Below are 27,388 nucleotides of genomic sequence, written 5' to 3'. Positions count from 1 at the left end.
AGCCTTCTCTCTGACAGCACCGTGGAAGCACACGCTGCTCGTTCTCTCGCGGGGCATCCAGCGTTAACATGGTTTACGGGGCACAGCAGTAGTAGTCGCGCAGCAGAAAAGAACAAAAAGGCGCATACGCACTCGCCACACTTCCTGCCACCAGTACATATCAACACATCGAGGGGATTTCAGTCATTTTGAACACGGTAAGAAAGATACAGTCAACGCCTTCTCTTTATCTGAAATATTGATTTCAGCATTAAATTCGTAATGACGGTAGGTCGGTTATGCCTTAGACGTGCATGCCATTTAGAGGACTGCTATTCTGAATTGTAAATACTATCCTATAATGCCCACCACGCGCGGGATAACGGGTTGCCTAAATGTTTCATATCGGAAAAAGAAAAGAAAAGCTTGATTACTCAAACGCATAAACTTAACTAACCCCATTTGCTCTTTATTGCACGGTGCTCGTAGGCTCCAATGAAGAGTTTGCATTATAAGAAGCTTAGGCTACTACACCGTGTAGAGGTTATTTCGCATTTACTCTAATTCAGCAGTAGTTCGTAAATGAAACATAGGCCTACGTCTTGTGTAAATAATCGTTTCACTACTAATGTGCTACTGAGAATTAACGTTTCGTGGGACAGGGGCTGCATTCGGTGGATGCGCATGCTTTCCGGAATTCTCCTTTCGAAGCGATGAATTCGTTGACAAAACTGAATCCCCTTTGGTTGCAGTAAGGAGGTGTCCTGTGTTTATGTTTTGGACCTCGGGATAAAATTGTATGTAAGTAAAATTGTAAGTAAATTACGTGAGGTGCCTTCAAAATATATTAATTCTATAGAAGTATATTGTTCGATGTAAATAAATAATTTCCTTCACGAATATCTTTAGAGAGTGTAATAATACAATATCACCTAATGCAAATTTATTAAAACATGTCTACTATTGACATGTGCTAAGAAAACTGGCGTGTTATCATAAATTCGGTACATTTCAGGAAACACGCTATGAACAAACCACTTTAATTTTATTTAATTTAAATTTTTATGACGCATTTTGTATTGATTCTTGGTACTACACTTAAGCGCCTTTAGTATGTACATTTTATGAAGCCACCACTACAAAAATCAGGAGATTGGTCATCACTAAAGAATTCTTATCTAGGACGAGTTGATCATTACAGAACACACAGAGTATAATGTGATTCACTGGAAGATCCCACGTATTAGTACAAATAAAATACATATGGCCAAATTTGTGAGGACAGAACACTTCCCATTGCTTTTAAGTTCAAGCTTTGATACATTTATAACTGGGTGACTCTGAACATATCTGCGGCCAATTCCTACTCTCATTCCATTGATGACAGGCATTACTGTGAATACAGAATCTTGTTTACTTAGTATAAACTAGTATTATGGAACTGCTGGTGCAATATGAATGACAAATGGACACAGAGCCATACGCTGAGCCATGACTGTGTGTCTGTCAGCTGTGTGTGACTGACAGGCTGCTTGCTGAGAAAGCATCGCTGTTACGTAAGAAGATAAGAGAGGGAAATGGAAGAGGATCCAGCAGTGCCTGTGTGTTTACACTTGCTACTAGTTATTCTGAATTTCTTTTAATCTGACATATAATTACACAGAAGAAACACTGAAGGAGATTGAAGATGCTTAGCAGACAACTGTGTAAAGTGTGATGAAGATTTTATTCTTCTCCTGTACTTGTATATGTATTGGACAATCCTAAGTAGGATGTTTTTATACAAGTTTGTGTGTCTTTTGAACACTTGGTATAACTTCAGGATTACACTGAATACATGTCTCTTCATATAGGTGCTGTGAATGTCTCATCTATCATGATGTTTTACTTTGAAATTAAGTCATTAAACTCAACATTACTGAAGATGTAACAAATCAAAGATGACAGCAACTCAAGGCTGCTGTTTGGATGTGCTTTCCATTAACAGCACTATTGTATTTTATTGGATCTATGCTCTAAGTGCATGAACCATTTCCACCATGTGGCACAATTCTCACTTTGGGCCTATTTCTTCAACTTTATTCAGGAATATCTTTGGCTTTATTGTCTATTTAGTCAATTTTCACTGTGCTGCTAAATGCAAGCATGTGACAGCCTACTGGTGAAAGGTCATATATAATTATTATGGAGACATTATTATGGTCTCCTAATGGTCCATGTTTGCACTTTGATGTTCACAAAAAACAAACAAAAATGTAAGGATGATATTGAACTACTGCATGTTATCAGTCCTCTTCTAGAAACAGAGAACCTGATGCTCTGATGTTTTAATACTGTATGCTTGACTAGGTTATGACTGTTTTTCTCTCTATCATGTGAATTCATAGCTCAGTAATACCAAGAAAGCATAAAGTTCAAAGTTCAAAGTTTATTTGTCACGTATATAGTCATACATGGTATAACTGGCAGTGAAATGATTTTTGTAACTGCTCTGTCTGAGCTGAGAAGAGATACAGGGAAATGGATGTGGTTTCATGAATAAATAAATATGTTATGATGGATGAAGAGGGAATGTATAATATGTGTATATACAATGTACAATTTACAGTTTTTAGAGTTTTTTTATGATGTTATTGTGGACATCATACACAGAGTAGCCCCATCAGTTCATCAGTTGCCCTGATTCAGGGCCTGAATAGCCTGCTGGAAGAAGCTTCTCTTCAGTCTCTCTGTCTTGGTCTTCAGGGAGCAAAAGTGCTTCCCTGACCTCAACAGAGAGGAGAGCCTATTGTTGGGATGGGTGGGGTCCATCACAGTCCTCCTGGCCTTGGTCTGGCACCGCTTGTAATATATGGTCTGCAGGTCAGGAAGTTCCGTATGAGTGATGCACTCTGCTGAACGCACCACCCTCTGGAGTGCTTGTTGTCCTGCTTGGTGCTGTTCCCAAACCAGACTGTGATGTTCTCCGTGAGGATGCTCTTGATAGTGCAGGTGTAGAAGTTCCGCAGCACCTTGGAAGGCAGTCTGAAGTCTCTTAGGCGTCTGAGATGGTAAAGACGCTGACGAGCCTTCTTTGCCAGGGAGTTGGGTGTGGTGGGACCAGGACAGATCCTGCGAGATGTGAACTCCAAGGTACCTGAAACGGTCTACTCTCTCCAATGTGGTTCCGTTGATCCTAACAGGTTGGCAGTGCCATTCCTAATTCTTGCTGCAGTCCACAATCAGCTCCTTTGTCTTGCTGACGTCTAGGAAGTGGTATCGTCAGCAAACTAAATGATGATGGTAGAGCTGGAAGTGGCCACGCAGTCCTAGGTGTACAGTGAGTAGAGCAGGGGGCTTAGGACACAACCCTGGGGAGCTCCAGTGCTGAGGGTGAGGGTGGATGAGACAGTTGCCCACCCATACTGATTGTGGCTTGTCTGTTAGGAAGTTGGAGATCCAGTCACCCAGGGATGGATGCAGTCTTAGATCCTCCAACTTGGTAGTGAGTCTGGAGGGGATGATAGTGTTAAATGCTGAACTGTAGTCGAAAACAGCATTTTAACATAATTACCCCTCCCTTTGTCCAAGTGGGTCAGTGTGGTGTGGAGCAGATGTGCGATTATATCATCAGTAGAGCGGGTCTGACGGTATGCAAACTGCAGTGGGTCGATGGAGGCTGGCAGTGAAGAGGTGATGAAGTCTCTGACCAACTTTTCAAAGCACTTCATGAACGATGTGAGGGCAACAGAGTGGTAGTCGTTGAGGCAGGAAGACCGAAGTTTCTTCGGGACACGGGATGATCGTTTGAAACAGGATGCGACGATACTGAGCGTCAGGGAGAGATTAAAGATGTCAGTGAATACCGGGGCTAGCTGGTCTGCGCAGGCTTTGAGGACTCTACCGCAGATGCTCTCTGGTCTCGCCGCGTTCTTGGTATTCACTCTTTTGAACACTCTCCTCACGTCACTGTCCGCGATGATGAGAGGGCGCTGGCCTATGGTGGGCTTTACGCATGCGCCGTTGGCTGCGCCGATAGCACCATTTGCGTTGTTAGCGCTCGCGCTGTTAGCATTAGCGTTGCTAAATGCAGCCTCGAAGCGAGCGAAGAATGTATTTAATTCATTTGCCAGAGACTTATCTGCGCTCATCAGTCCGGGGGGTGGGCTCTTGTAATCTGTGATCGTCCGTAGTCCCTGTCACAGGGTTCTAGAGCCACTCTGCTGGAACTGTGACTCTAGTTTCTTCCAGTAGCGCCGCTTCGCCGCCCTGCGCACTCCGTATGCCGCAGCCCTGTACTCGTCCATGTTCCCTGCGTTGTAGGCAGCAGTGCAAGAGTTAGTCTCGCATAGTCTCATCAACTGCAAAAATGATGCACACATCATGCCCTGACACTGTTCTGAGCATTCAGACCCTCTTAGCAATCAGCCTTTTGCCTGTCTCCTGACTGCCTGACCCCGCATACCCCGTCAGTCATGATTGCAGTGTATGAGATGTAACTTGTACTGTATTTGGGCTCCATCTCAAGGATGTATGTGGGTTACCAACCACTGAGAGCTCCTCACTTCCCCTCTCCAAAGACTCCCCAGACCTGGTCTCAGCCCTCCATTAGAGAACACTGACAGGGCGGCAATTATGCTCAGTGCCCGCACTGTGGTTGATTCTAATGATTTCTCTCAGAGCAAATGTGTTTTTCTACTGGGTAAGTGTTTTGTGTGTGTGTTTGCTTGTGTGTGTGTGTGTGTCTGTCTGTCTGCGTGTGTGTGGGGGTGTGTGTTTGTGTTTGTGTGTGTATTTAAGTGGAACTGAAAGCAGTGCAATTATTATTCACACACCCAGACAGCAGAGACACTCAACATCATACTATCTGATGCGGCTAATCAGCCCTGATGCAGTGTGTTGTACAGCTGCGTGTTGATTGTCTGCTGGAATAATAGATCCTTTTCTAAGCTAAGAGTGTATATAGTATCCTGATTCGCAAGACCTGATTTGCAATTATCCTGATCTCAACCTCCTCCATTGCCTGGGTCCACGAAGCTGTGGCACTCAAAGAGATGTTTCATGGGTGTAGGGAGAAGTAGAAAATGCCTCCAAGTCTTTTGCCTTGTCTCAGTTTCTGTGAGGTCAGGCTGACCCCCTCCTCACTGCTCTGGCTCTGGCAATTCATCTTGGCAGCCAGGGTTATCATACTTTGTATTAAGTGGCAGAATATAATTTACACAGAAGTTTTATTTGTTTGCACTGAGTTCTGTTGGTTCAGTTATCCTCCTTTATGTCTTCTTGGAAGACCTTTTACTGGCAAAAGGGAACTAAGAGGGTCACTGGTGTTTGACCAGAAGAATAATACAGGCAGTTTCTAAACTAGAGATGAGCAATGAAAGCAAACCAAATGTAGACCTTTGAAGCTGTCTCATCCTTTCTGGATTAATTGCAATTTACCAGAAGTTTTCAAAAAGCTTCACAAGATACATAGATACATAAATAAAAACATAGAGGGATCCTGCAAAGTTTATATTTTGTACAAATTTAGAGAAGCAAAATCGATGTATTAGTATACTGAGCCATTTTCTAAATGGAATTGGCAACAATTAGCAACACATTATTCCCAAGACTCCCATGTCTGCTGTAGCTCTTCTAGACTGATAGAGTTGAATGAGAGAAACAAATATTGATTACTGAAGCCTGACCTGCATAATTGTTGTACTTTAGAATAAATCAAATGGACTGGAATGGCTTTAAAATATTTTTAAGACAAGCCCAAACTCTCATTATCAAGTTTACTGAACTCACAAACACAAGCAATTGCTTTGTTTGTCACAACAGAAATGGAAATATGAAGAACAACCAAAATAATATTTATATGTTGGCAGAGATGGCAATCAAGTGTTAGTCAGGCATTGACAAATTAGAAACAGAAACAAACAAAATGAGAGACCGATATATAGAGTCACTCTTCCACACAAGCTGCACATCTTTAAAGGAATACAGATCAGTGCAGTGCATGCACTAGAAGTGCATCAAAGTGAACCCATGGTGGGCATATTTGATCTTAGACATGGAGGAGGAACCTTCCTGTGCTGAGGCTGTCTGCTGTGCCACATGATAGTAGGTAAAGGGGACAGTTTGGCTGAGAAGGCAATTTGTATTCTGATGAAAGAGGATGTGTATTTTTAGTATGGGCTTCATCACCACGGGAAATGGGAGAGTGGAGTCCATAATGTATCAAGAAACATACCTTGTAAAATATTTTCCATCCTTCAGCATTTCAAGCTGTTTTCCAAGCCCTTCTGCTCAGTGATGGATTGGGTAGTTCAAATTTCTTTGGGATCGCTGTATGCAAAGTATCTATTTAATATGTATTTTCTGTCAAGAGGATTTGGCTTTTGCAGTGTTATTCAGTATTCAGGTGAATGCTTTGGCTCCATGTAAATCTTGTTATTTCCTTATTATTCTCTCCATGCAGAAATGGCCATGGGTATGGTTTTATGTCCAAGACATTATTATGCCACCTTTTTAGTGAACTTTAATATATGTGTATAATATTGTTAATAATATTACTTTCTATGTTTTAGAATGATTATGTTTTCCATTTTCAAATATAAAAGGGAAGGGCACTTATTCTCCAGATGAGGACACATTACTGCAGTCCAGAATCACTTAGCTGCCTCTTTCTCTTGGCCAATCCTTTTCTTCTTCCGCTTCTTATCCCTTTCCCAATAAGAGCTGTTCATTAACAGATTTGCTTTCTTTCTCCCAGGACCCTGCTAGAAATACCAATTTACCACGATGGTTTAAGTGCTAGAATAGCTGGGGTTTCAGTGCCTTTCTTTAGGAAGATGAAGTTACTGACTGAAGAGAGGTGACTGCCAGTGGGTGTCAATAACTTACTAAAGGTTACTCTTGCTACAAGTATGCTATAAAAACAAAACAAGTATGCTAAAAAATTATTAAATTTTGAAGGTCTAAATTCATAAAAGTATATATGCATAGTTTATTTATTCTGCTTAAGTTGTTATTTGAATGCCTTGCAGAATTTGCAGAGGACCTCTGGAGAAAATGGCTTTGAAGGTGTGACAAGCAAAGTAGATGTTGGCATGTGATACACTTATGGGGCAAGGTGAGGCTGGCATGTTAGTTCAGTGCCAAGATAACCACACGACTCAGCCCTTTAGAGCTTTGGCAATGACTCCTGTGTTGGTGAGGGCCTGCCTCTACTCCACCCCTAAGGGAAGTGTGAGATCTGTTCTCCTTGACCTCAATACTGCTTGCCCTCTGCACACAAAGTACTGTGAGAATTTTTGTGCAGAATATGGGAGTGTCCTTGGAGTCTACTGCCCTTGGGTGAAGGATTAAAAATTAAAAAGAATAGGCAGAGTAGTTGAGATGAGATATCTCTAACCCAGTCATGAAATTAACAAAGAAATTTAAATACCATTCCCTGACATTGTCAGTTCATTTATATCCATTTTTAGACCAGGATTTGCTGTAGACCTAGGTAAAAAGGTATTGATGATGAATGACTGCTGACTGTTTAGTTCATATTACTAAATAACTATTTAGACCAAGACTAGGCTTAATTCATGCCAGAAAGTGGTCCTTAACGTTTCTATGAAAGATAAGGAATTTATTTTAAAGTTAAATAATTGTGCTGGAATAGTTGTCATATAAAATGGTGGTAACTAGAGCGAAAAGCAAAATATATAAATAAATCCTAGTGACTTAACATTTGGAACATCTTTGTCCAGGATGAGTCAGATACCAGAACCTTTAAAAATCATTTGGCATGCTTTTTTATTGATGAATTCTGCTGATTAAAATAATGGTGAGTCATTGACAGTCCACCCTATCCCCTGTGAACTTACATGAACAGCTCTGATTGGACCAAGGTCATAAAACCAGAAAAATATTAATTCATATGTTACTCTGTTATCGCTGACTGTTACATTTTCTTTCATGACATGGTTACAGTTTCTCTCATTGACTGGCTGCATAGTGTTTGCTTACACACTTGGTCAGGTACTTTACTAATAGGATCAGCTTGGCTAGAGAATGCTATATGTGTTCTTTGATCTGGTACACAGTGTTTCTCAGGCTTCAGTCAGTGGGATTTACACCTGCAACAAGACTCACAGACAACAGAGAGCAGAGAGATTGTTTGAAGTACAGATGCTCTGCTGGTTTAAAAAGGTGGACATTAGAAAGAAAAATTAATTAATTTGCCTGAATAAATAGCATATAAGAGAAAAAAGAAAGCATTTTTTAAACATGTTTCAGACAGGTATAGTATATATAATCACTTAGGTTATTTAAATTTACATTATGGCATTTAGCTGACCTAGGTCTTTAGCATTTCTGTCTACCTTTCCTTCTAAACAACCATGTTGCCTTTCTCTCAACCCTGCCAGAAACATAACCTCCAGATTCATGTAGATATGTGGCCTGTCTCAGCCGTAGAAACCTGCAGGAAACCCCACAAGGTCATGAGGTGATGATGGATGTGTTGATGTCTTCCCTTGGAGGGCGGTGAGGCTGTTGCAGTGTGGCTGGCAGGACGATGGCATACTGGTTGGTAATGGCAGCTCAGAAATCCTGTGTGAACCATGAAGCAGGGGATTTGAGAAGGGCATTAGCATAAAGCTTTTCCTGACTATTAGTCACTGCTAAAGACAAAGAGGTCAGTACAAGTGGCTTGTTTGTTTTCAAATAAGGTTACTCTTAAGAATATCTTTAACTATTTCTTTGCATCAAAATGAGAAGGAAAGAATACCTACAATTTTGTTAATAATTTTGACATAATTTGAAGGCTCTCTTTCTTTCTCTGTCTTTATTCCTCTCTGTCTCTCTGGTTGTATGTGTGTAGGTGGGAATCGTGCATGGTAAAAAAATGGTCTTAGCTGGACTTATTCTGAATGGTAACTGGAAGATAATACAACTACCATATCTCAGGGCCCATATGCTTTACCTTTATAAAAGAACCCTTGAAGTTATTGAGGTTAGGTGTGGCATATCTTACATTAAAACAAAAACAACAAAGAGTTTTACAAGGGCATATTCTGGAAGCCCTCAAATGCAAGGATACACAGTGGTGTAGCTACTAGGGGGTGGTGTGGGGGGCAATCACACAAGGGTTTTGGATCGGGGAATGGAGGTGGGGGTTGGTTCAGGAGAGTTTTGGGAAGTCTATATCATGTATCACTGTATCAAGACTGTATAATGGCTGTATCAAGTACAGAAGGCCTGAATGTGGACTGCAGTTAAGTTGGTCTAGATCCTTTGCCTATGCCTCTCTGCATCTATCCCTGAGTCTATTTGCCCTGCTGATGGACTTACTGTTGGAGGGTGATGACTTTTCTTATCTGAAACGTGTCACTTCCAGGGCTCCATTTCAGGAAGGATGCAAGAGGATTCCATTCTCCCTATAAAAAAGAGGCAAAACCCCTCCCCCTTTTATAATTGCAATTCCCACTATGCATCCCCTTTTGATCAGTTTTTCTATATGACATCACATAAGGTGTACATGATCAGTGTTTAGTCCAAATAACGGTTGGGGCAAACAGTTATTTTCCTCCCCTATACATTGCAAGACTTGGATCAACATGTAGTTCAGATAGGGTGGCTGCATTTTTGGTTACTATATTAGCATCTCTGGCAAACTATCTCTGTAAGTGGAAATGTTCATTGTATGTTAAATGCCCAAAGTTGTGATCATTCAAAAGTTTATCTATAGTGTGTTAGCTAAGATGTGATAATTATTTACCAAGAAACAATGATAATCTTTATGAAGCTCATGAAGCTTCATTTTATTTCATCAGCTAAGTTTAGACCCAAAGACTAATATGCATGATGTATGAAAAAACTCATGAGGCTCTGAATTCTTTGTAATTTGATGTGCTACTCTTTCCATGGAAAACCCCACACTCATATTTTTTATCTCTGGTATAGGAAGATTCTTTAACTGTAAATATGTAATTTATGTAATTTACCAATACACACGGCACACAAAACATTTTATAGCTCCATACTTTTGTTAAACTTTTGTTTAACCAATCAAGATCACTGATATAAAAAGAACATGTGCAATATGTGAGATTGACATGTGAGATATGTGATCTATTAAAAAAAGCATTACTAATGTTATATGTTCTGATCAAATGACATGTGGGTTTGACCTTGTAGTGTATTATAAAAAAATGATAGAATATAAAAATCTGGACAGTAAACATAAGTACTGAAATTGTAAATTTTATACATAGGTTAAGATAGCTGAAATCATGGATAGTTATAACAGTAATGAAAAGAACTGATGATTAGGAGGAGACACATTTGTGAAAAGTATCATTAAAATTGTGACAGTAAGGCTAATTATACATTTTTGTTGAAAAGAGTGGTCTAGAATTGCAAAGTTCGTTAGCCCTAAAAAAGTGAGCTAGTAGCCTAATATTTTTTTTCTCAGCAGTTATGAGTAGTAGCTATTCTTCAGTAAAGCTACAAAAATCTTCAGCATGTCACTTACCATAAGACATCCCAAAATTTCCTTTGTACTTTTTAGTGTGGCAAATAAAATATTAAGTTTCCATACTTGTGCATTACTTGCAGTAAAGACTCCAGTCAAATATCTAGCAATACAAAAATAGCTAGCTGCAACAAGAGAGAATTTGGAGCATTGCTAGAAAAACAGCTAAGAAACCAATTGTGAAGAAACAGCAGTAATAATGGAAATGTTAAAAAAGCCCACCAGAGAAAGGACTGTGAGAGAACAGTGATGCTGCTAACCTGCCAGAATACCATGGAAACAAAAATGTTTTTAAAAAATGTAGTTTGAGGCAGAAAAAGAATGAAGAAAAGTTATAAGAAGTTAAGACTAAGACTTTTTCTGTTGCCCTGGAACAGAACATTGCCCTGGATGTGTTTGTCACAGAACATAAGACATTCCTTAGAGCCAAGCCAAAGAACCAGTGTCTGCTGTTTTAACTCATGTATGCTAGCATGTAACGCTTAAGTCCCTATGAGGTGGATGCTGTAACAGATAGTAGTGAAAAATCTAATGTTGCTCTCAGTAATTTATTCTCAGATTGAAAAAGAAGCTTTGGGTATCATATTGAGAGTACATAATTTTAGAGATGCTGTATATGGCAGAAAGGGTATTCCTGCTTGTTAAAATACTTGTAAGAATAAAGTAAACAGGCCCTGGCTTGTTTAAGAAATTGGCTACTTTAAATGTGTTTGATCCATGCAAGAAATAATGAGTAGAGGTGTTTGGACAGCACTCATATATTATGCAATAATTTTTTGACTCAAGACACAAACAGCATGCATATAACAAACTAATATCTACAGTATAGTAAAAGGTGAGTTACAGGTACATGTACAATAACATATGAAATACAGAATTGTTCATAATTGTATTCACATCAGTAAATAAGTGCATAAATTCCACCCATAGAAAACATGACAAAGCAAAATCTTCATTTATCCCATTCAGTAGCACAGAATTGAGATTGAAAATGTACCATGACTACCTCTGTAAAAAACATTTCATACCATGTCCACTCCTTGACGATGGATTAACTATTCCAGACCCATAAAAGGTAAAGAATTGGCATCATGTCCCTCCCTATTAAAATGTCTCACCACAGGGGATTTCTCATCCCTTTTCCTGATCTGACATTTGTACTCACAACTTTTCATTTTCAGTCGGCATTTGGATTTGCCCACATAGCATGAAACAAAGTGACAGACTAATAGTTATTTCACAAAGGTAGATAAACACATTATTTTGTTTTCAATCTCAGTTCTGTGCATCTGAATGGGATGAAAAAACAAAGCAAATAAACTACTAGGATAACAGGAATAGTTAAGTTTATGGTAGTTACCAGAAGTTTGTTTTATCAAACCAATGAACCCCTTTATGTACAGAGCTCAAGTGCATCTTTTGAGGTTGCCAGAACACACACATGAATAAGTACATATAGACGTTTCAGAAAAGTGCACACATCAGCTTCCTGTGGACATGGGTGCTTGCATTGGGCCAGAAGTCAAACCAGGGTGACTGAGCTGTGATTGCTGAGGCTATGAGCTTACGGGCTCCCAAAAGTAGCTGGTTCAGGGCATTCAACAGTAAAACTGTTCAAGATATTAAGTCTGCACCAACTAGCCTCAAACAGGTTAGTGGGAAGACTGATTCAAAACTTCAAGCAGCCATTGAAAAACAGAAAGAAGCATACTATACACTGCAACAATGTATTGACATATTTTTATTTAGTTGTCATACCATGCTACTGGAAAAATCTGATTGTTTCTAAAAAGGGAAATCAGGACAGTTGTCATAGATGTATTCAAACTTCTCAGCCCAGGAGTAGGAAAAACAGAAGGCAAAGCGTCTCAAAGAGAAACATACTCACCTCTGTGTTTCAGTGTTTCAGGCCAAACAGAGAGAAGAGATTACAGGAAGAAACTGGATGTCATTGAAAAGATACTGTGTTAAATGACTTACCCAGTTAACACTGAGGGGTCATCTGGAGTCATGTAAATGAAATACGGGGAGCCAGAACAGAACACAAATTATCACTGAGGAACTGTTATCAGAAAAAGAAATGGCGTGTATCATAAAAAAATTGGCCTGTGTTTTTTTCTTAAGTGCCAAGACAGATGATATCATAAACTATATAAAACTGCTGGTACCAGTAGCACACTCCTTTTTCGTCCTTCATCCCTAAACATTCTTCTGTTATGAGAAATGAAATTAAATAAAACAAAATAAAATAAATAAGTGAGTTTTTCCATTCCATTTCTAAAAGGGTGTATTTTTGTGCTCAGACACAACGGATGTGCCCTGCCATATACACTTTACACTCACCAGCTACTCTGACCGCTGGACTGCTGCTGATTGGATAGCTGCTAGAGATCACATCCCTCTCAGCACCCCAGATACACTGCAATGGAAGTGGCATTGTAGTGACTGTTATGCTGGTATGACTGTCAGGAAGTTACATTTAAAAGGTCCAGTATCTTTTTTTTTTTACACACATATGTCACTGCTGATCTGGGAATGGCCTGCCGTCCAAAATATATGCAATTAAATATAAACAGATTTCCTCTCCTATCAGTAGCTATCCTTTCTCTAAAATTAAGTTAATTTTGATGCTTCAGAACCTTTTGAGAAGCTATTACATAAGAAGTAATTTGTGTCATAGCCAATAAATAAATAAATAAATTACAAAAAAATTCAGTAGATCATTGACTGCTATAAAGAAAAAAGCTGAGTTATTTTAATGTGATGCACCAGTGGTTGTACTTCTCAGGTGTGGTGCTGTCCCTGTCTGAATGAAGGTCACTATTCCCTCTTTGTGTGTCCCATTATAGAAATAGAAGGTACCTTTTAAAAGTATGAGTTCTTCAAAGGTAGCATGCTTGCAGTTGACCCATTTGTTCTGACCCTCTTCAAATGCTTTGTCTCAGAAAAATGCTTTGTCTGACCAAGGCTCTGAAACTACTGTGTACAGAGCTGGTTAAGTCTCATGTTTGCTTCTCATCATCATGTATAGTTGTGATAATGTATAATGTAGTTTATCCATGGCTTACTATATGGCATTTAGGAATGACATTCATAAAGCTTGGCCTTTCATCAGAATTTGGACCTTTCCTTTTGTTTAAAACAACAATCTTAATGGAATGTGTGAACTATATCATTTATAGAGACCATCATGGCAACACGCCTAACCAGAAATGATTGCATGGGGTTTGCATTAATACACCTACCCAACTGTAAATCTCCCATCCTGCTTTTAGCCATGACATACATTCACACACTCAAACAGTCACCCACACACTCACACACAAACAGTGCATCATGGAGGTCATGACAGCCTCCAGTGAGAGCAGCCCTCTGATAATCAGGCATCTGTACATAGCCCATGACTCTGTATTCCCCACCTCATTCCTTCATGATGAAAAAGTGATCCCTGCACTGTGTAAAGCCAGGTTGCCATTATAACTGTGATTTTTATGCATTTTTTACTGTATGATTTTTTACTGTGAGAAGTGAACTTGGGCTGCTCCGATAAGCACTTCTGTGCTTGCAGATCCACACTGTCAAAGTGAAGGGGTGGGAGATGCACATTCTATACAGTTGCATTTTCATCCATCTTCCTGCAGTTGGTTCATTTACATCTCCCCACCACAGACAGCTCTGTGTCTCTTTCTGAGTAATATCCCTTAATTCACATGCTATCATTTGCTCTACTGTTCAGTGAATCTGAGGGATAGGCATGTGTAAATCCAATCCTAGGTCTGGCACATGTTAAATTATAACAACTATGGGCTTTCTGCCCCCTTTTGTTCTAATGGATGGACAGCTAAGATTTGCAACAGTCCCTACTGAGGAATTAAATGAAGAATGCAAAGTGAGCTGGTATTCTCGCTTAGACAGGAGGGACTTCACCCACCGAGGACACAACCTCATTGTTATTTTTACTGCCTTCATTAGAATTCTTTCTCTCTCCCATCATCTCTTTCTCTCTCTTTCAGCATTGCTCGCTGAATTGCCCCCCTTCTCTCCTCCTCCTCTTCCTCCTCCTCCTCCTCCCATTTGAACTATCCATGAAATAAATGCTCCACTGATGTAAGTCAGGGTTTGTCCCCTGATGACTTCATTAAGGGCTGGACTTGCCACTTGTGTAAAGACTGGAATAGCCCAGTGGTCCAGTGCTTCTGTGATGTTTCTGGAGGCTTCTAGAGGGAGACATCACTGTGAAGCTATAAGGATGTTGTATAAGTGACAAAAGATTAAATTCTACACTTAGCTTCAGAAATGCTGCTGACATTCCTATGAGTTGTAGGATAGACAGCCTGTTGGCCAAGCAAACCCTACAGCTTAGTGGCACTAGGGATGTCAACAAAGGATTTGCATGGAGGAGGCCCACTTTTGCTTCTGTGAGATCACAGATACCCCTGTAATGTTGCTGGGATGTTAGCATGGTGATTTATTTATTTATTATTTTGTGTATGTGTGTGTGTGTGTGTGTGTGTGTGTGTGTGTGTGTGTGTATGTGAGTGTGTATGTGTGTGTGTGTGTGTGTGGTGAGTGTGTATGTGTGTGTGTGTATGAGTGAGTGTGTGTGTGTGTGTGTGTGTGTGAGTGTGTGTGTGTGTGCGTGCGTGTGTGTGTGTGTGTGTGTGTGTGTGTGTGTGTGTGTGTGTGTGTGTGTGTGTGAGTGAGTGAATGTGTGTGTTTGAGTGTGTGATTGAGTGTGTGTGTGTGTGTGTGGGTGTCTGTGTCTGCATTGCATGTCTTGCTGGAAGGGGATGGAAGAAGGACTGAGAGATGGAAAGCAGAGGAAATAAAGTGAGAAAAATGAGGCTGTCTCTCTCGTGAACTTGATTTGAACTTGATTCAAAGATTTAAAGATACTGAGAAAAAAGATACTCAGAGGAGTGGCAACTAGGGTGAAATTTAGAGGGGCTAAAAGAGAGACACAAGGAGAGACAGTACCATGATTTAAAGAGATCAAAATTGTTTGCCATGTCAGATTGCTTCTGTGATTACCAGATTGCTTCTCTGATTACATTTCTCAAAAATGTAAAGGGGTTATGCAGATAAAAAGTCAAGGGATGAAAAAAAATCAATTCTTCTATCTTTTTGCTTCTGCCTTTTTATAGATGCTGCAATATGATGCTCACAGTGTGTGATGTGCTTTTATACTCTGTCCAGAATTTCTTTCCCTTTGTTTTAATAGTTGGTATGCTGTGTCACTCTCAGCCTCAGCCCTTGTGCTTGTAGAGCTTGTTAACAAGCATATTTTCTTCTTTCTGGAATGCAAGGTCATGTGTGTGTGTGTGTGTGTGTGTGCGTGTGTGTGTGTGTGTGTGTGTGTGTGTGTGCGTGTGTGTGTGTTCGTGTGTTCGTTTATTTTCTTCTGTTTTTCTGTTTTTTTTTTAAAGAATGTCTCTTTTTTCCTTAAGATCATAACAGCTATGTCCCCTTAGATACATCCATCAATTCTTATAAGCATGCATACATTTATTCGTAACCCACAGGATGCGAGCAGTACATGACATAAACTTAACATCTTTTAGCATCTTAGAAGTTAGAGCTATTGAAAGTTGTGGATCTATTATAACTGAGCATTGTTCTTAATCTTGACTTGATTAATAGTTGATGTTTTGGATCCAGTACTACACAGTGGCCCAGTTCTCAATGCCTCAGTGCACAGTAGAAACCTATTCTCTAAAGCACAGTGAATTATAAACATAGTTCAACTTTAAAGATGCTAAAAGAAAGATACAATCCATACCTTGAAGAACTCAGCACATTTTTAAACTTGTCAAGTCTCATTTGTAAGTGTTTTCAGTAAAACCAAAAAACACCTAAACAACAATGGACAATGTTGATGTCATTACAGAGGAGAAGATAATGCAGAAAAGGAAACACACATGTCTTTATTTTCTATTTTATTTGAATCTGTCACTGTTAATTTGATTATATACTGTGAAAAGAAAAATGTTGACAAAATTAGATGCCTATCCAAAGGAAAATACAAACCATAAGAATATTCTGGATATAAATCTCAAAGATTATGATACAACATACATATAAAAATGTGTGAAGAACATCTGATTCACAGAAGCTGTTTATTTAAACTGTTTTAATTCAAGAGTTCAAACACCCCCACAATGGTGTTCAGCCCCCACCTCCTGTAAAAATTGTGCTAGAGAGAAAACATGAATATAAAATAAGTAATAAGGAGGTACTGAATACTCAAATGCATTTTTGTTAAGCCATACACTTGTCCACTTTAACTCTCCTCTTGTCAATATTAACACCTGTGAACATTAACATATACCACCACTGAACTTGATTCATATTGGTCCTTAGTGATATCCTATCCTGTCTGTAGTGTTCATTACATATTAATCTATGCTTTCATAGCTGGATTAACAGCACAGCTGCTGCTAATCCACAGGGAGAATGGGAACAGTTATTTGGGAGATGAGCTGGAATGGGATGGGAAGCTTGTCCTAGACATTTCCTCTGCACATGTGGGACACTGTTTAAAAAGTGGATTATTATTTAAACCTAGTGGCTAGTGAAGGAAATGGCAGTTTTGAGAAACTGAAGCATAACAGAAAAGAGCAATAAGTGTAGAGAGGCACAGGTGTAGACTGGAGGTGAATTCTCACCCATGTCTAAGTTTTGGTTGAGTATTTTATCTAGAAAAGTTTTAATGGAATAGATTTTTACCTCTACTCATGAAATTGTAAACTGTAAACCATATTTGTAAACAGGAGAGAATGTGGATTGCATGAGAAAAATATGAGAATGATGAGAACGGTATAAAATCATCTTCATTCCTCCTCTCCTTGCCTCTCCTCTCGGCAGTGGATTCTCTGTCTGAAGTTCAGGAAGTATTCAAACACATATGGCTCTATGTGCTCTAAGTGGACCTGTACTGACCGGTATACTGTATGGGCTTATGGAGCATTACATGACACTCACCTGTTCCCATTCTCTCTAGTGCAAGAAAAGTACTGTTAATTCTAATGAAAGTAATGTTAAAGCTAAATAATGATGTTGGCTTGGTTCGAAAAGGGTACACAGAGAATGTGTGAGTCAGAGAATGACACAACAGAGCTTCACCCAGAGCCAACACTAAATGCAGACCAGGAGCAGCAAGCTAATGTTAGTGGCACTCCTAATAGTGAGGAGCCTGTTGATATATGTAAAGGGTATTTCAGAGCAGGAGCAAAAACATCTGAAACACCTGAACTATGACATTAGCAATAATGCATGTAAAGTTCAGTGGCTTGATTGTTGGTCAGGGGGTCAAATTTAGCATTTTTGTACACATGTGCAAACACAGACACACACACACACACACACACACACACACACACACACACACACACACACATACATACATAATAGTACACACAGACATAATATATGGCATTATATAAATGTTACATTATTAAATTATTTTATATTTTCATTATATATGATCAAATGTAACAATTTACCAAATAGTTATCACTTTAGGTAAATAAATTTATGTTGTTATATCTCCTAACAGAAATCTGCCTTTTATTCACTGTAGAAATTCAGAATCCAATACTTTAAGATTTATTAATACTGATTGATACACTTGCCAACATGTAAATAAGCATAAGTACCAGCATTTTCTTCCCTCTTCAATCATGGCTTAAAGCACTTTTAAATGCAATAAGTTCTAGAGCTCACTAGGGCTGATAAAACTGCAATAGCAGTTTTGAATGATGGCATTAAGTCCCTATGAAATGGTACTCTTCAGGCTACAATACCAGATCCAGAGAGAATTAAGAGCACCTCAGTTTACGCCATGCTGCCCAATACTATTTGAGGCAGTTCCACATGAATTCTGACCTTAACCTTCAGTTCAATTACCGTTCAGAACTTTCTGCTTTAGATTTGAGTTGCCCTTTACTCACAGTCAGCAACTGAGACCGAGAAAGGCTGAAAACGCTGGTCCAAGCAATGCATATCAGGCAGCATACTGAAATCATCCATGGAACAGTTGTGTGCTGGTTGGAAAGCTGCAGTATTCAGAAGGCCACACCGGGGTCGAAAACTAAACTGACCAGTACACTGGGTCATTTGAGAGAGGGAGTGCATGTTTATCTGAGTCTCTGGGGTGGACAGAGGCAGTTGTGCAAGAGCTGGAACTCCTCAGAGCATATTGGGCTGAGAGGGCTTTATATAGTTTGCTTATCCTTCAGCTTCCTCAGATGGGCATAATTATCCCCAGAGTCCAGAAAACATGATGTAGGAAAAATAAATTAGATAGGTCACCACCTACATACTACAAAATAGATCATCCTCAGACCTGACACTGACAGAAGCTTAGAAAGATACCTTGTTATTTGATATTTTTCTTTCTTTTTTTCACTTATGCAAGCATGCTTAGGTCAGATTCTATCTCTCATGAAGGCTAGCTTCAGATCATCATCAGGCCCACAAGCCTGATATGTGTGGGCTGTACATGATGTCTGAAGCTTCCAGAGCTCCAGGAGCTGTTCTCTGCTTCTCCTCCTCTGGGGTTTCGTCACTGTAGCTCATGTCCCAGCTGGGCTGGTGCCCTGCTGGCTGTCTGATCTGCAGACAGTGTGGGCGACTGGGCTATTAATTACAGCAGATTTTGGCTCCCATACTTGTGATTGTGTTTTTAAAATATGTCATGAAAACATTTACCTCAAACAGATGTTTTTTTTTTTCCATTTTGCATTTTGGAGTGATTAACCTGATTTGGGATTTTGTTTCATCTGCTTAGTGGGTACAGGGACCTTTTGAGCCTTAGGGTAAGTGAGTCAGGAAGGACTGATTAATTCACTAACATATGCACATGTATTCATTTAATTAAACAGACTGTGTATGACATACTTGCACACATTCTGCTTAATTACACCTGTAATGTCAGAAGTTTGTTACAAAATGTATACTTTTCTGTCTTTATGGTTAGCCGATGTATGGTTATTTTTGCACATTAAAGATAGGGGACTCTCCCATGATTGGTGTGTTTTTGTTGGCAGCTCTGACCAGGGGCCTTGGTGTCGTCGCTGTGCACACAGAGACCCGGTCGACATGGGAAAGCAGAATAGCAAGCTCAGGCCAGAGATGCTACAGGACCTGAGGGAGAACACTGAGTTTTCTGACCATGAGCTGCAGGAGTGGTACAAGGTGAGAAAAACAACCTGTCAGCCAAGACATGAATGGTATCCACAATTTGCTCCTTTAGTTTTGCAGTTGCCATGAAACTAATGTTCCTAACAAATTTAGAGAACATACTACTGAACACCTAAGCATCTTTAAGGCACAATCTCACTGTAATTGGTGGACATAACTGTAAATGGTGGACATAAGCTTCCCCTTGTTAGCTATGTGTTAGTGTTGTAGCTTCAGTACAAAATAATATAAGCAAAATGTGGGAACCAAACATGTCTTTGCTAAATGACATCATTTGGAGCAAGGAAAAATTGCGTAAATGTAATTTTTTGCCCAATGTTTCCTTTACAAGCTCCAAAAAAAAAAAGTAACTTTTGATGTATTATGCTTTACCGCTTCATAATAACGAATGTGCAAATATCTGAAATACCCTTTACATATATTCCAGAAAAAGTAATAATGGGGTCAACTGAAAGGTCATACAACCATTGTTTCACATGATTTTATTTATCCAGGCCCTGGGCCACAGGCATCGAGGAGCATAAAAGCAGCTCTTTCCCCAGAGATAGGACACTGCATCTCTGTGAAGAGTGGTCATGGAAAGTGAACTGCAGTAAGAGGCCCTGAGTCCCAGGCTCGGGCACTGCTGTGATGAACCTGAGGGGAGGCCTGGATGCCTGCAGTAAATATACAGTTATATGAGTGGATGAAAGCAGCGTGTATTAAAATGTAAGCTGCAGAGAGTCGTGTTGGCCAAAGGACTGAGAAAAGAGCTGAACAAACATGTTCTGGCCTGTGCTTTGTCACTCTGTTTACATTCTGTTTTGCAACACCTGGAGGAACCAGGTACATATACATGAATTCTGTTTTTAGACTACAGCTTAGCATTTAATACAATGCTACGTTCAAGGCTCAAGGCTTCAAAGGCTTAGAGTCCACCAGTGTTTGTACTGATGGATTCTTGATTCTTTTCTTGTCAAGCAGAAAGCAAATGGTTAAAAAGAATCTTGTGTTTCCACTCCTCAATTTCTCAGGACTGGTGCCCCTCAAGGCTGTGTGTTGTCTCCTTTGGTATAATCTCTGTATAACAGGGACTAAATATCAAATTCAGATTTAGTGAAATTGTACATACTTGCAGATAATACAACAATAGTGAGACTGATATCTAATGATGATGGAAAATGCATACAGGAGCTGTACTGAAATGGAGTAGGGTAAATAATTAAAGCCTGAACACTGATAAATCATTGATAAAACAAAGTAACGAGTGGTTAAATTCAGGATCTCTGGATAATTTAGGACCTACCACCTCTGGCCATTAATGGTCAGGGGGTGGCGAGGGTTTACTCTGTAAGCTCCTGGGGACAACCATCAGTAAGTCACTTAAATTAGAACACAACACTGCTGCCTTGCTGGAAAAAGCTCATCAAATGCTTTCCTTTGTAAGACAGCTTAGGAAATTTGGTGTGACTGGAGACTTTATGTTATACTTTTATTGAGCTGTGGTAGAAATTGTGCTGACCTTTTCAATACGTGTCTGGTATGATAATGCAGCAGCTTATGGTTAAAGAAGGTGCTGCATTATGCTCCTAAAATCATTGGTTGTGAACTCACATCTGTTGTCTCTATATACATCAATGGAATGAAAAAGAAAGCATTAAAAATTCATGCAGATGGTTCACCCCGAGCACAAAACCTTTTTAAACTGCTCCCTTCTGGTAAAAGGTTCCAGGGCATCTTATGTAGACCATCTTGGTTCCATAACAACATTTATCCTTCTGCCATCAGACTGTTATACTCCACACCACAACAATGTGTCTTAGCAATGTGTTGTATATTAATGGTTTTTAATGTTTTATTAATGTGTTTCAGTGTATTTAAAAGTGTTTTTTATTGAAGCAATGTGTGTCAGATGTGTAGATGTTTGTGCTTGAGTGACACTAAAAAAGATTCCTCTCAGTAAAGCACTGACTTATATGGCAATAAAGTACTGTAACTTCAAGCTTGAACCCACTCAGGATTAGAGAAGAAGGCTAAATGTTTAAATTCTTCCTGTATGATGATATAATTCCACAGAGAACCACTAAAATATATAGGACTAATTTAGATGTAGAAATGTCATCCTGCAATATTGCATTGCTCACATTTTACAAATTACAAATTGCGCTGTGTTTCTGTGTTATAAGATTCGATCAAAGTGTAAGTCTTAATACTGTCACTAAAACAGGCTTTTCCCTCTTGGTAGGGGTTCCTTAAAGACTGCCCGAGTGGCCACCTGAATGTGGAGGAGTTCAAAAAGATCTATGCTAACTTCTTCCCATACGGTGATGCCTCCAAGTTTGCTGAGCACGTCTTCCGCACATTTGACACCAACAACGATGGCACTATCGACTTCCGGGAGTTCATCATTGCCCTTAGTGTGACATCTCGGGGAAAGCTGGACCAGAAGCTCAAATGGGCCTTCAGCATGTATGACCTGGATGGAAATGGCTACATCAGTCGTGAGGAGATGCTTGAGATTGTGCAGGTCAGAGACCATTCTGGGAGAAACGGTGCAGACAGGTTTTATAATGCACAGAGGCTAAAGGCTAGCATGACTGCTATTGGCTCAAGGGGTAAGATTTTTACATTTGAATGGTGATGGGATTTAATTAAAAGTGAAAAATGACCAACATTTATCATCTTGACTCTTGGTATTCTAATGTTATTTCTGCATTTCAGTTACTCAGGAGTCCACCTGGACCCACTCTTGTTAAAGTCACAAAAATGCTTTGAAAGCTATTTTAAAAATGTTTTCATTTGGTTCCTATTCAACCAACACTATAACTCCCAATTAAAACTACAAATCACTATGCTGTGAAGATGGTTTTGACTTCGCTGTGAAATCCTATACTGGTGACACTCTGCTAATGAGTCAGTGAGTGGCTGGTGAATTTGTTGAGCAGTCTGCGGTCTGCTTATATCAGATCTTGGAAATGCTATTAATGCAGTGTTAGCTTGAGGTCAGCATTTGTCCTTGGCTGGGTTTGTACCACATATGACCACGTTATAACTTATTAACGTTATAATGTTATTATAGGCTGTGTGGATTTGAAACTTTACATTGGTGGGCCTCATTCAGTAGTTTCTGGTATAAGACCTTGTGGTTAGTTATGATAAACACCACCAGGGAAAACTAAACATTATAAAACTAGATATAATGTATTGACATAAAGACATATAAACCCAACTATATTTATTAATTGTAACTGCTTTTGTAAGTGTGGCCATGTGTGGGGGTGAAATGCATTGACCCATGGTGGTATGGTCTGAGGCGGGGTTTAGAAGCATGTTCCAATGGAGAGCACTACCACAGGTGCTCACCTACAGCCAGACTCAGCAGCACTGTGCCGTGTGTGAAGACCCTTGGCCTGTGATGTCACAAGGGGAACATCCATAACAATGGAGTGTAGGGGTGGAGGGATGGTGTCAGCAGCAGCTGTGGTACTGTTCCCTTGTGGATTAGCAAGTTAAATTTAACCAGGATTTACCCCAGTGTGCAGAACAGTTGGGATTATCTTCAAGCTCATGGATGTCACGGTTGGCTGGTACACAGGGATTGCAGACTGTAAGGTGAGAGTGGAGAGACATAATACCAGAGGACAACTCTTCTCTAGCCTCTTCCACTCCGTTATATCATTAAACTGGAAATGTCCATATATATATATATATATATGGACATTTCCAGTACACACACACACACACACACACACACACACACACACACAAACACACACACACAGAGAGAGAGATGTGCTTATATCTTAATAGCTGTGAGTAAGGGATGGAGTTTTTGCAGGCCTCAGAATGTGAAGTGTTGTACTGCAAATGGGAATGGGAGACTGTAGGTTTATAATAGATGATGGTATTTAAACAAGAATTTCCAGACTTAACTGAAACATCCATAAAAAAAAGTTATCCTCATGACAGGATGTGCTATACTTCATGGTCTGGGTAGAACTTGGAGAAGGAAGAAATAAATGATTGGAGCTCTTCTAATGTGCATGCACCAGTGCCAAAATAAATCACCAAAGTATCTCACAAATACTAAGAGTACATGTCTAGTATGTTGCTTTAAAGACGTTTCCCAACAAATCCACCAAAGTGGTTTGCATAGGATGGTCCCAGTTTAGTTCCAATACTAACTCCTCTTATTTTTGAGCAGTATTTGGAGTCAAAGGTGAAGCAGTTTGTAGTGAACACAAGTTCCGACAGTCTTTAGATAAATTCTGTAGGAGGGTTCTTCTCAGGTCTTATCTCAAAAATATTTTAAAGCTCTTCATCAGGGATGAGCATGTATAAATTTTTATTGTGCTTTGAATAGTTTCAGTTTCAGAAAAAAGTAATTAGTTGGAACATAGCATTTGTTCTTTCAGTCATTCATGGATTTGTAGAAAGTGTGAAGAGTCTTTAACACATGTTGTTAAGGACTAAACAATTGGTTTAAAAATGTCATCCAGAAATTGAGGTATAATTTCTGTTGGGCTGGGACAAGCATCATAATGTATCTATATTAGGACATCCATAATTGTTTTCTTTGTGAATTTTAGGAAGAAGATAGAAATGACAGAAAGGATTATCTACAGTAAGATTCTGTGCAGAATCTAAGAAGAGTCCTGCTAAGAAGAGTCCTGCCAGAGCTTTTCTGTCTATAAAATCTAGTTTAGGAAAGCTGCATGATTGCTTCTCTATTGTAAAGGTCTTTTCTCCAAACGACAACAGCTCCAGCCTTATCAGCTATCTTAACAACAATGTGACTCCATATGTTCAAATTTGTTAGAAGACTCTTTCTTTGTTAGATTAAGTTGCTTAGTATGTTATACATACATACATGCATCTATCTATCTATCTATCTATCTATCTATCTATCTATCTATCTATCTATCTATCTATCTATCTATCTATCTATCTATCTATCTATCTATCTATCTATCTCTCTCTCTCTCTCTCTCTCTCTCTCTCTCTATATATATATATATATATATATATATATATATATATATATATATATATTCAAGAGCATTAAGAAGAGAGTTCAACTGCAGAATCCTTCTTAATCCATCATACTCCCTCTCCTGTGTTTTAGGCCATCTATAAGATGGTGTCATCGGTGATGAAAATGCCTGAGGATGAGTCCACACCGGAGAAAAGGACAGATAAGATCTTTAGACAAATGGACCTGAACAATGATGGTAGGAGAAAAAACTGTGTGTCTCTGTTGTGAAGGCTAGGGTTGATGGACATCTCTCATAGACCCTGTTTAAACTCATGCAATTTGAGTATCGGGATTATATCTGAATAGGGATTATCCACATAAATGTGCAAGTGTAAACACACCCATGATGCATTTAAAATGGATTTAAATGTTTCTACTTCAGGATGTTGTCTGAGACTACATTTAAACCAGACATACAGTGTAAACACAGCCACTTATCTGAGTCACACTTTGCAACCAAAAACTCTCCCCATCTCATCACATTACATGATATAACAAGCCAGGAACCACTTCAAACTGGAAATGCCAAACTTTCACTTTCTTTAACTTTAGGAGAAAAAAAAAACATCATACAGTTGCATTTGTTTAATTTCATTGTTGTTGCATTATTTATGTACATCACAAGAAAAGAGAAGCAACAGGCAGCAACATTAGATGAGGAGTCGCTTTTTTGAGCTAAATAGCTATCAGATTCCAATCTGGCTAACTGGAGATGCGTTTGAGTACATATTATAAATGCATGTGGTTAAAATCTTGTTAGGATAGAATTAAGATAGAAATCACATAAAACAACCAACTGTGCACAGGGTCAAAGATCATTGTGTTTAAAAAATTACCATTGAAATAAATCCATAGTTCTTATCTTTGGGCCTCACGTTTGCTATCTATTCCACACAGGGAAGTTGTCTTTGGAGGAATTCATTAAAGGTGCCAAAAGTGATCCTTCTATCGTGCGGCTACTGCAGTGCGACCCCAGCAGTGCCTCACAGTTCTGAGTCCCACAAGAAATGTGTGCTCGATGCATGAAGGTTCTCGTCTCTCATCGTTATTTGTGTTCCAGATGGAAGAGTTCTAAGAAAAAATATAAATAAACAAGTGCATCAGTTTTACTTTGAGTTTCTTCAAGAAAGGACATGCATACATGTGAAGAACAAAGGCAACATCTGCAAAGACGTCTGCTGTCTGCTGCGCTTCCCCTGACCATATCTCAACGGTGACCCATGGAGCACTTGATACCCGGCGTTCAGCCATTGGCACGTTCCAGTCTCCTGGCCTGGAGGGACTGTTCCCTGGGAATTCTGCATGCACTCCCTCTCCAGCCAGCTTACCCACCCTCTTCACTTCACCCACTCCAATGTCTGTCCTGTTTTTACTTTTTTTTTTCTTTTTTTTCACTGATAGCCCAGTTTTCTTTTTTATATCCTTACTGATATGTATATACACATTATAATAACATATAGAACACATTTTAAAAAGGCAACTGTAGGTTTCTTTTTACTCACTTGTGAATGAAGACAGTATTATGTAGCTCAAGTAAGTATCCAAAGTAGCCTCCTGTAGACACAGTGGACTGATGGATTGAATATGTTTTTTGTTTTTTGTTTTTTGTTTTTTGCTATGGCATTTATGATTTTTCATAATAAGAAACATACTGAAAATCCCATTGTTTAATTTTTTTGTTGATTTTACTTTGTTTTTCTATATATGTATTGTTTTCTCCACATTATTTATTTTTGAATTTTATTTTGCAGTGTCATTTTGATGGCAGCAGTAATTGATTCAGATAAGTTAACCTACAGGAGTTTAATGTGAAGGAAAATTATTTTATTACTGCTGGAATGAGATGGAAGAGAGATTTCAAGCTCTATCTATAAGGTGAACTGCGGACGACTTTGCAAAGCATTGTATGAAATATTTGCATCAGGGGATACATTCCATTGTGTTTGGAATCAGATGCTTGTAGCACATGATCTGAGATGCTTTGTGTGTGTGAACATGAGGGTGATGTACGCATGATACAATGCATGTGTGTGTGTGTGTGTGCGCACATTAACTTTATATTACTATGTGTCGTTAAATGCAGTATGTTTTTAGGTAATACTGTGTTTTTGAAACCCTGGAATAAGTGGCAAATTGTCCTGCAACACATAATTCTCAAATTTTGCAGAAGGTGCTCATAAAATTTTGTTTATTTCAAAACCTCAGTCACAACACAGAAGAGAATGTAAAATACAATAATTTATGAGCACATCTCAGTTTAGACAAAATGCATCATTAATACATCTAAAAAGAGTCATCACAGCAATTGGTAGCGCTAAGGGCTTATCTCCACTCTTGACAGGAGTGTATGAAAACATCACTCAGTTTTGTCTAACCAGATTGTAACGTGTCACTGTGCAGCTGCTCTCCTCTTGTCCTTTGTGCACACTTATGGAGCTTTGGTCCCCGCAGCTCTGGTATTGACACATTCCCACCTTTTTTCTCACTCAACAGCTGTTAGCATCTCTTTGCTACCCTATTTGTACCAAGACTATATATATATATATATATATATATATATACACGATTCTACAAGTTTATGGCACGCATCACCTCTCAAACAATCTTTTATGTTGCATGAATATCTCATGCGAGGGTGTCGTGAATGGTCTCCCTATGCTGTCACTGATAAATATAGTTATGTGTTTGAAACCTCAGCTGGG

General features: G+C 39.2%; 1 protein-coding gene across 4 annotated transcripts; it reads left to right on the top strand.

Annotated features, from left to right (window-relative positions):
- hpca (hippocalcin) lies at positions 1-27,382 on the top strand. 4 transcript variants are annotated; one of them, XM_081702590.1, is made up of 6 exons: positions 1-197; positions 19,260-19,287; positions 19,519-19,666; positions 21,897-22,178; positions 24,777-24,882; positions 25,584-27,382. In XM_081702590.1, exons 3-6 carry the CDS (start codon positions 19,571-19,573, stop codon positions 25,679-25,681), a joined length of 582 nt encoding a protein of 193 aa, XP_081558716.1. In that variant the 5' UTR covers positions 1-197; positions 19,260-19,287; positions 19,519-19,570; the 3' UTR covers positions 25,682-27,382. The 4 variants fall into 4 exon arrangements, with proteins under 4 accessions (XP_081558716.1, XP_026862187.1, XP_081558721.1 ...); XM_027006386.3 differs by lacking the exon at positions 19,260-19,287 and having other exon boundaries at positions 2-197; XM_081702595.1 differs by lacking the exons at positions 1-197; positions 19,260-19,287 and adding an exon at positions 20,167-20,333 and having other exon boundaries at positions 19,528-19,666.
- The last annotated feature ends 6 nt before the right edge of the window (positions 27,383-27,388 follow it).

The sequence above is a fragment of the Electrophorus electricus genome, chromosome 2, assembly GCF_041902795.1.
Source record: "Electrophorus electricus isolate QZ-2024a chromosome 2, ASM4190279v1, whole genome shotgun sequence".
NCBI classification, from domain to species: domain Eukaryota; kingdom Metazoa; phylum Chordata; class Actinopteri; order Gymnotiformes; family Gymnotidae; genus Electrophorus; species Electrophorus electricus.
Note: the sequence above shows the minus strand (reverse complement) of the source record. Positions and strands in the feature narration are given on the sequence as shown.